At 48.5% G+C, this 9,175-nt stretch overlaps 1 protein-coding gene across 3 annotated transcripts; it reads left to right on the forward strand.

The window, feature by feature from the left end:
- Positions 1–497: 497 nt before the first annotated feature.
- Positions 498–8,925, forward strand: LOC110508845. Of its 3 annotated transcripts, XM_021589719.2 has the most exons (4): positions 498–812; positions 1,135–1,260; positions 1,974–4,673; positions 4,971–8,925. In XM_021589719.2, the coding sequence occupies exons 3-4, from the start codon at positions 2,375–2,377 to the stop codon at positions 7,340–7,342; spliced, it is 4,671 nt and encodes a 1,556-aa protein (XP_021445394.1). In that variant the 5' UTR covers positions 498–812; positions 1,135–1,260; positions 1,974–2,374; the 3' UTR covers positions 7,343–8,925. The 3 variants fall into 3 exon arrangements, with proteins under 3 accessions (XP_021445394.1, XP_021445376.1, XP_021445384.1); XM_021589701.2 differs by having other exon boundaries at positions 499–812; positions 1,974–8,925; XM_021589709.2 differs by having other exon boundaries at positions 499–808; positions 1,974–8,925.
- The last annotated feature ends 250 nt before the right edge of the window (positions 8,926–9,175 follow it).

The following is a 9,175-nucleotide window of genomic DNA, read 5'->3' on the forward strand; positions in this document are numbered from 1 at the left end:
CCTGATCCAGGTGACATTACCATTTCAATGAAACACAACATTTGCATGACAAAGTCTGTCACCCCGCACGTGCCAGAATGACAAGCTTACTTTTTTTTGTCCAAACATCTAGCCATTTTAAAAGTTTTATATGAATGACAATGAAATGCAAGTTAGCAAATACACGGCAGCCATTTTAACAAGTCTGGTTGGTGAATGCTATGCCCAGCTGCAGCATGAAGCCAGTTAAAATGGCTTCAACCTCCCGCAGAGTCTGAATCTATTTCTGACGTATCTTTATCACATTATTTGTCATTCGGATACCTACACGGGTGACGACTTGACATAATATACCATAAAAATCTTTATCAAATGGAAATAAGAATAATCCAATGCAAAATATCAGTTAGCTATAGATAGCATGCTTGCTATCCAAAACAACTACTGAACCACAGGTTATGCTACCCGGAAATATTTCACGGGCCGGAAAGGACCAATGTTAAGTGAGCACACGTCATTCCCTTTTACCCCCCCCCAATTTTTTTTTTTTTAATAACCGACCGTCCAAAACATTTAAGCCGACAAAAACATCACCAACTCATCATTACCAATGGGGATTGATGCTGTCAAATGGCGAGGAAAAGGTTGCAGACTCAAATACTGAGTATTTAAAAGTGAAAGGGAGCCGAGCATTCACCTAGCTCAGCATCAGTGAACATGGCTATGGCTAACGAGTCGAAAACAGTACGCAGAAATGGAGAGCTAAGCGAATGATAGCTAGATGGTAGGAAGGCGTGACAGGCCGCATCCTGAACTTATACTTGGATGTGTAGGTAAATAAGCAATTTCGCATTTCATTCTGCCAAGAGGCATTCATTGACTTTTGAATGCATATTTTTTTATGCTATAGATAGCAAGCCGTGTGTGTTGTGTATTTGAATGGGTTGCATGCGATATCTGCTAGCTAAATAGCAGAATGTTATACCAAAAGCTGTCAGATTTGCATGTAAGCGCTTCTTTGCAAAACCCCCAATGTTTGTCAAAGCAATGTGCAACCCAAAGTTAGTAGTTCCCGTAGCTAGTATTGTGCAGTTATGCAATTTTTGCAGTGGCTGAATAACAGTTGCTGATTCTGAATTTCTGTCCTCCACACAGGATTGGTCATCTACACTACTAATGTGAAAGGCAATCAAAAAGATGCGATTGGGAAATAAAATCCATCTCCCTCCGCTGTCGGGCAAACACATATTTTGACTCATTGACATCTGTCAAAATTCAAAGGTAAGATTTTCCATAACGTGATCAATATTTCGCCGACGTCTTATAAACATGCAATAATAATTCATAATAATTATTGTTTTATTTACAGTTAGGGGGACTTAAATAGTGTGACACAGTGCTCAGTTCATACGAAACTATATGCAGTAGTAATACCCTAGTAATAAACAATAAATACATTCTAATAACAGTAGTAATAAAATAGTCATTCGGCATACTATACTTACATTTGGAAAACTATTAATTGTAGTAAGACTGACGTTTTAAAAAATATATCATTACTAAGTTTTATTTTATTTAAGCTTTATTTTAACAGGGACGACATATTGAGACCTAGGTCTCTTTTTCAATTGCGCCCTGGATAATACAACATAAATATACACATTGTTATCAAAACCATGTGTAATTTGTTTTGTTGCATCGATGAATGTGATGTTTGGGGTTCGTGATTGCATTTTCATCACCTACTTTATCCCTTTTCAATAATTAAAAAATTACATGATTTAAAAAAATATATATACGTGTGTATATATTATATACCTTTTTTTGTTGTGTGTGATTTATTTTAAGCTAAAGAAAATGTTATTTTATCATACATACTGTGGTGTATCATAATGGTACAAATGTTGGTGTATTTACAAATGTCAGCTGTTCAATTTAACAGTTTTTATCAAACAGAAATATGAATTTTGACTAATGTAGTTTCTGTTTTTCAGTGAGGAGAAGAAAACATAGTCTCTTCCCAGAGAATGAGTGAATAAACTGACGTGGATGAAGGGAAACGATGATATGGATGAAAACACTGTAACTGAAACAGCCAACCAACAGCTGTTGACTGAACTGCTCTCTAATAAAGATTGTTCTGTGCCATAAAACACCAAGAGACCGAACAACCAACAACAGACCAACAACAATTGCACACCAAAACAAGGCCTTTTCTCCCCATGAAACAGTACAAAGTGTTTAAGACTAAATAAAATGGCACCAACCCATTAAGATAAAAAGAGAATACGGTATCCACGTTGAAAAGAACTGTGAGAACTGTTCGCATTTGAGAAAAAATACCCTTTACACTAAATAACCCCATTCCCCACACACTTGCTCCCTCTCCTGTTGGATGGAGAGTGGGGGCAGTGGGCGATCGGGCGGAAGTAGCAGCAGCCGAAGTGCGCGAACAGGGGGGACCGGCAGTGTTATCGGGCGGAGTTCGGGATCGAGCCGAGGCGACTCAGGCAGTTCCAGGTCAAATAGTGGCACTGCAGGATCCCTCGGCCGAAGCTCTTCCATTGGCGGCAGTGGTGGGATCATTGTCGCTGCTCCTGGTGCTGGAGGTGTGGCTCCTGCACCCCCATGTGCCAGTGAGTGGGAGATGTTCCAATTTGGAAAATACAATTTGGACATAATAGAGATGTTAAGCGGACACCAGGCCCATCAGTTCAAAGGCCTTGGGTTAGAACGACAGCTACAGCATCAGCAGCAGGTGCAGCTTCACCAGCACCAGCTCCAGCAGCAACAACAACAGCAGGCCGAGACCTCAGGAGCTCTCCTGTCTGGGCTAGGCCTTGGGTCCCTCCAAGGGGCCAGAAGCAACGCCTTTTCCGATTCTGCCTCTATTTTCGCAAAAATGAGCGCCCCTCCTCCTCCCCCTCTACAACAACAACCTTCTTCGTCCTCACATAGCTCAAGATCCAAGTCAAGCAAGATGAGTAGCAGCAGCTCAAGCCATGTGTCGGGCTACCCACAGTTCCTGCGTTCCTTCCACCCGACAGAGGCAGCTCTGGCACAGGAGCAACTGCATTCTGGGGTCAGCCGCTTCGAGCACTTTTCTGGGGGTAGCAGTGGTGGGGGTGCTGGGGGGTTGGGACTTGCCCCCCCTCCACCACCCCCTCTGCATCCAGGCCTCTCTGTCCCCCAAGCATCACCTGGCCCTTCATCCTCTTCCCCCTCCCCCTCCAGTTCAGTGGTAACTAACAATCCCCCTAGTAGCAGTGCAGTCACCTCTCTGGGACACCAGCTGGTTGGGGCCCAGTCTGATGCACGGAGCCTTCATCAGCAGTTCAGTTGCATGCTAGCTGCTAATCAGTACTTTCTCTCTGGGGTGCCTGCTAACGCTAGCTTAGAGCAGTTTCTGGTTCAACAGGGAACCCACAACCACCTGGGGATAGGTTTAGCTCAGAGTGAGGGATCTAGCTCAGGCCTTGCTCCGCCTCCAGCTCTGCATTCCTCTCATTCGCATGGCCTCTCTACCGCTCAGCCACAGCAGCAGCCTCCACAGCAGCAGCAGCTGCCTCCCCATACCCTGTCCCACCCCCACTCGCACTCCCACCCTCACCACCCCCTACACCCAGGCTCCCAGCCCTCTTCCCTGGGTGGTTTTGACTTCCAGGGCATCCCAGTGCTCTCCTCCAACCAGCTGGCCTCTCTGATGCAGCAGGAAGCAGGCCTGCCGCTCCCCCTGCCTCTTCATCTGTCCCTCTCCAAGGATGACGGCAAGGGGGACAGCAGTGGGGGCGGAAGCAGCAGCAGTAGAAGGAAGAAAGCGATGGCTGGCTACCTGCCACAGAGGAAGTCAGATGGCGGCAGTAACAGCAGCAGCGGCCACAGCAGTGGGAACCCCAATGCTAGCAGCATTGCAGGGGGGCTGGGCCACGACCCCTCCCCAGGGCTGGTTGGGGGGGGGGGCGGAGGGGTTGGCATGTCAGGTTTGGGAGGAGATCCATCCCTCCTTGCCTCTTCATCATCATCATCATCATCATCAGTTGTCTCATCCTCCTCTTCCTCTGGCCCCTCCACTGCAGCATCAGTTCTGGTTACTAATGGTTCTCACCTATCCAAACCTGATAACATGGGCTCCATGCCATCTGCATCTACACAGGCTGACACTGAGCCCCTCTATAACTGTGGTGAGTGTGGCAAAACCTTCACTCACCTCTCCAGCCTTCGCAGGCACCTGCGTATGCATGAGTCTACGGCAGCAGGTACTAGCAATAATGTCAGCATTAACCCAAACCCGACTCATATCCAACCACTAACTGACCCCACTCTCCCACACTCCACCCAGGAACACTCCACCCAGGATCTGAACTCTCAATCTAACTCGCTGTCCTCCCAACAATCCTCCAACTCAGTCCAGGCCTCATCTTCCTGCCCCAGCCCTGACAAGACCTTCAATTGCTCAGATTGTGGCAAGCACTTCAAGAAAAAGGGGCACCTCCTCCAGCATGGCGTCATCCACTCAGAGGCTCGCCCGTATGGCTGCAGCATCTGCTCCCGGGCTTTCAACCGCCGTGAGTCGCTGACGCGACACGAGAAGATTCACCAGGACAAGCCCTTCCGCTGTCCAGCCTGCGGTCGATGCTTCCGTGAGAGTACCTCTCTACTCAACCATGCTGCCTCTGGCACATGCGGCAAGCCAGGTAGGGCATCAAAACCACAGGGCAGCAGCAAGGAAGGAGCTGTAGGGGAGGGCAGAATGGGAGGAGGGGGCGGAGGAGAAGGTGGAGGAGGTGGGGATTACCAGGGTAGTAGAGGGGTGATTTATGGGAAAACTGAGGAAGATGAAGAGGGTGTGATCGTGGGAGGTGAGGGAGGTCAGAAGTCAAGGCTAGGGTGTGATGGTGGTCTGTTTCAGTCAGAGAGGGGAGGGAATGCTAACAGCAGGGACAGGCCAGATGGTAAATACCCCACTGATTACTCTCGGAATCGTTACACAGGCTACCATGACGACCACCGTTCTCAAGGTAACCCGTCTCCGTGTTACTCTGGAGCCTCCCCCTGTGGCAGTGGGATGGCGGGCCCGGCGCTGAGGAAGGCACCATTGGCCCCGACGCTGCACCCCCACCCTCAGAGTCAAACCCAACATCACCACCAGCAGCACCTCCCCCTGTCCTCTCTCCTGGATGACTCTGAAGACGACGTCACCAGCTCTGTCAACAACGCCATCTCAGCCATTGCCGCTGCAGCTGCCGCCAACTGTGATATGAACAGTGGGAACAGAGGCGACGATAGGAGAGATATCATCGGAGGACTGTTGGGTGGGCTGGACTTAGGCCCCTTGGGGTCCCCTTCATCAACATCTGGGATGGATAAGACCTATAGAGGAGCAGGGAACCAGGATGGTATGAGTGGTAATATGAACCACAACCAACAGCAGGGGAATGATCCACAGAACCCTGCTGCCAAACCAAAACGTCCCCGTAAACCCAGAAAGCCCAAAGACCCCAACGCTCCCCCCAAACGCAGGCAGTACACCCCCAGAGCTCCCAGAGAGTTGAGCAACATCCCGCGGCCATATCTGTGCAGTGTTTGCGGCAGGGGGTTTGCACGCCGCGAGACCCTGCGTAGGCACGACCGTGTCCATACTGGGGAGAAGCCCCACCGCTGCAGTACATGTGGGAAGCACTTCAGAGAGGCCTTCCACCTCACCAAGCACCACACCGTTCACTCTGGGGAGAAGAACTACAAGTGCAGCCTGTGTGGGAAAGAGTTTGGTTACTCCCAGAGCCTCAAGAGGCACGGGAAACTCCATCAGAAAGGGGAGGTGGAAGAGGTCCCCACAACACCAGGAGGGGAGAACCTCAACAACTTCAACACAAACCCGTCATGTGGGATGGGCCAAGACAGGGAACAGAACCAAGGAAACAGCTCCTCCTCCTATTATTCATACCCCCAAGATGTCAAGCCTCAAGGCTCCAACAGCCAGCCCCCGCCCAGGCTCTACACCTGTGCCATATGCTGGAAGTCTTTCCGTCATCACTTCCACCTGACGGCTCATCACCAGACGGTCCATGAGAACGGAGGTGAGAAGCTGTTCAGCTGCGAGGTGTGTGGGAAGGCCTTTGCCTACTCCAACAGCCTCACTCGACACAGGCTGTCGCAGCACGGCCTGGCCCGCACCGGCCCTGACAACGCACAAGGGGACGGCAGTGGTTCAGGGGTAAACAGTGCAGCTGGTGGTGGAGTGAGTGGGACTGCGTCAGAGAGCGAGGCAGCCACCAACGCCCTTCTTCAGATGGCACCTTCCACTGAGGGCCACGGGGGGCAGCAGAGTCACAGTGTTGTCACCCACAGTCATCAACAACAGCCACCTCAGCCCCCAGCTGGCTACTCCCCCCTTTTCTATGATGCTGGTACGGCCCACTCCTCAGCCTCCAGCGTCCCTCCCTACTCTCAGCCCCTGCCACCCAACTCCACAATCATGCCCCCTCAGCACCAGCATTCCCCAGCAAGGGTGAAAGGGGAGCACATTTACCCAGCTGGGTCTAGTAGTCACACCCTTCACACCACAGCTCCATTCCAGCCCCTCACGGAGCTACCATCCGACCACCATCACCACCACAACCACCACCACCACCATTCTTCACATCACCACCACCGTTCAGAGCCACAGTCCCAGCAACCACATCACAGGAACATCCAATCACACGATGACATAAGGAGGCACAAGAAGAAGAGAAAGTCCGACAGGAGGGAGGGAAGGGGGGACATGTGGGGGGAGTCCTCAGGCTTCGTCAGAGACGAGGAGAGGAAAGACCAGAGGAAGAGGAGGTCTGTTTTGCAAAAACAGCTGAGGAAGAAAAAGCTTCTGTTGAAGATTAGACGAGGGGGGGAAGCAGGAGGGGGAGGATATGAGCTGGTCACAACAAGAGGGATGAAGATACAAATCCTGTCATCTCTCAAAGTCCCAGTGAAACGTTTTGCCTGCTCCATCTGTCCCCACGCCATGTTCGCCCGCCAGGCCGGCCTGCTAGCCCACAGGGCAGCTAAACACACCCAGAGAGTCCTGTCCCCCCAGGAGCGTCTGTGCTGCGGTGTGTGTGGGAAGCAGTCTCACAGGCTCCTGGAAGCATTCATCCACCGGGCGACTCATCGCGCCCGAGGGTCCTTCTCCTGCAGACGCTGCTCTGCTCGCTTCTGGAACGCCCCCCTCCTCCGCAGGCACAAGGTGACCTGCCGACATCGGGCCAAGGGACTTCCACGAGGTGGCGCTATCCACCTGAAGTTGTCCAAGAGGGCGGGGGAGAGGAAGAGCAGAGAGGAGCAGGGGGAGATGTCGCACTCCCTGCTTACATTGTACAGATACTGAGCTTGCTGACTTCTAAGGTAGTGGTTTAGATTGTCATTGATAGGAAAGGGAGAGGTTATCAGTTTTGGACTATACATAGAAGAAGATGGACTTTAAAAAACAAAAGCCTTTGGGGGGGGCGATTGAATTGGTCTGGTGTCTGTCTGGACCTCATCAACTCAACTCACTGACTGTTAGAACAAGTGTTTTAACAACATGAACTACTGTAGATCAACCAAGGATCACCCTGAATTCTTCCATCCAACTGTATGGGAGGATGTTGAAAGACATGACTGTTTTCATATGATCATTAACCCTTAAGTGCATTGACACTATGCTTGGCTGACACTGTGCAGTTATTAGACATGTTTAGGTGATTTGACCTGCTAATTTAACTCTACCCCCTCAGCCTTACTAGCATCCCTTCTATACCCCTAGCTGTATGATAACTCTGTCTCTGCTGTGTACTATGTCTTGTTGATGTTCACCTAGAGCCCCTTTGGGGATTTTTTAATGTAAAAAGTGCATTTAGTAGGAGTAGGGAGAGGGTGGGACACAGACTTCTGGTTGGTAGAGAGGCAGTCTGTTTGTCGGTGCATGTGTGTTTTTTGGTCAGTTTGTTGCGGAGGTTGTGAACTCACTATGTGACGATTAAAAAGGACGTGTTTTAACCGTAAGTTAACAAAGTCCTGAAAAATGTCCCCAGTGATTTAATCACGTCTTTAAAAATACATTTGAGAATCTTAATAGATTGAAGTGAATACCACTTCCAGACAAAAAAAAGTGTATCTTACAAAAAGCCTTGCTAATCATGACTTGATTTAATTTTCATGCCTGTGGAAACAATTGTAGCTTTTATACCAAGATATTGAGATCAAGACAGGATGAACACAGCTCACTGTAACGTATATTGTGTTAATATCTTATCACTGCTGTTTTTCTCTTTTCACAAAGTACTTTATTTAGCTTTCACTGTTCCTTCATAGTAGCAAAAGCAGTTATGATTACATGTATTAATGTGTGTTTAACTCTATCTGTCTACCTGCCAAACCTGGATTCTATCCTGTCCTCTTCTCTTATTTTTTGCTGAGTTGCAATCATGTTCATAACCCTGTCAGGCCTTGTTTTATCTTCTAAAGAAAAAGAATAGTTCTAAGTACATTTCTATCACTTTATTTACTTAAAACAAAGATAGTTGTTGATTATACTTCAGCATTGAATAAAACATAAGTGTTCTCTGCTGTGCTTTTTCTCCATGTATCATGTAAGGCTAATAATGAAGAACGGCATAGTTACTGATAACTAATCATCTGGGTATTGACTCTATAATGAGAACAATTTTACAAATACCAAAATCAGTATAATAGTTTTGTCCCAGATATAGTTAAATAGCTGTGGGCCTGATGGATTTCAGGATGTCATCATGGAAATACAAATGCATTTCAACTTAGCACAACTATGGTTATCCAACTTATTGGCAGGTCAATTCAATTAATGTTGTATACTCAACCAGAAATGCTTATTTTTTTTGCTTTGCTTTCTATGACCCCAATTTGAAATGGCCACAACTCACAACCACCCAAAATAAATAAATAATGGACATCTACAGCCTACAGTATTATGTTAAATCCACTAGATGGCATTAGGCAACTCATTTCTGCTCACTGTACTCTGGCCCCTGTGTTTTAGAGTGTGGCAGTCACATGGATTTTACACCGATAGGGGGTGGATTCAAGAGTCGGAACGTGCAGTGTCCATGTCTGAGCTGTGTGTGTCAGTGAGTGCGCACGTCTGAGCCGTGCGTGCATGTGAGTGACTGAGTGACCGAGTGTGTACAAATGTGTGTGTGTGTTT

The sequence above is a fragment of the Oncorhynchus mykiss genome, chromosome 3, assembly GCF_013265735.2.
Source record: "Oncorhynchus mykiss isolate Arlee chromosome 3, USDA_OmykA_1.1, whole genome shotgun sequence".
In the NCBI taxonomy this organism is placed as follows: Eukaryota; Metazoa; Chordata; class Actinopteri; order Salmoniformes; family Salmonidae; genus Oncorhynchus; species Oncorhynchus mykiss.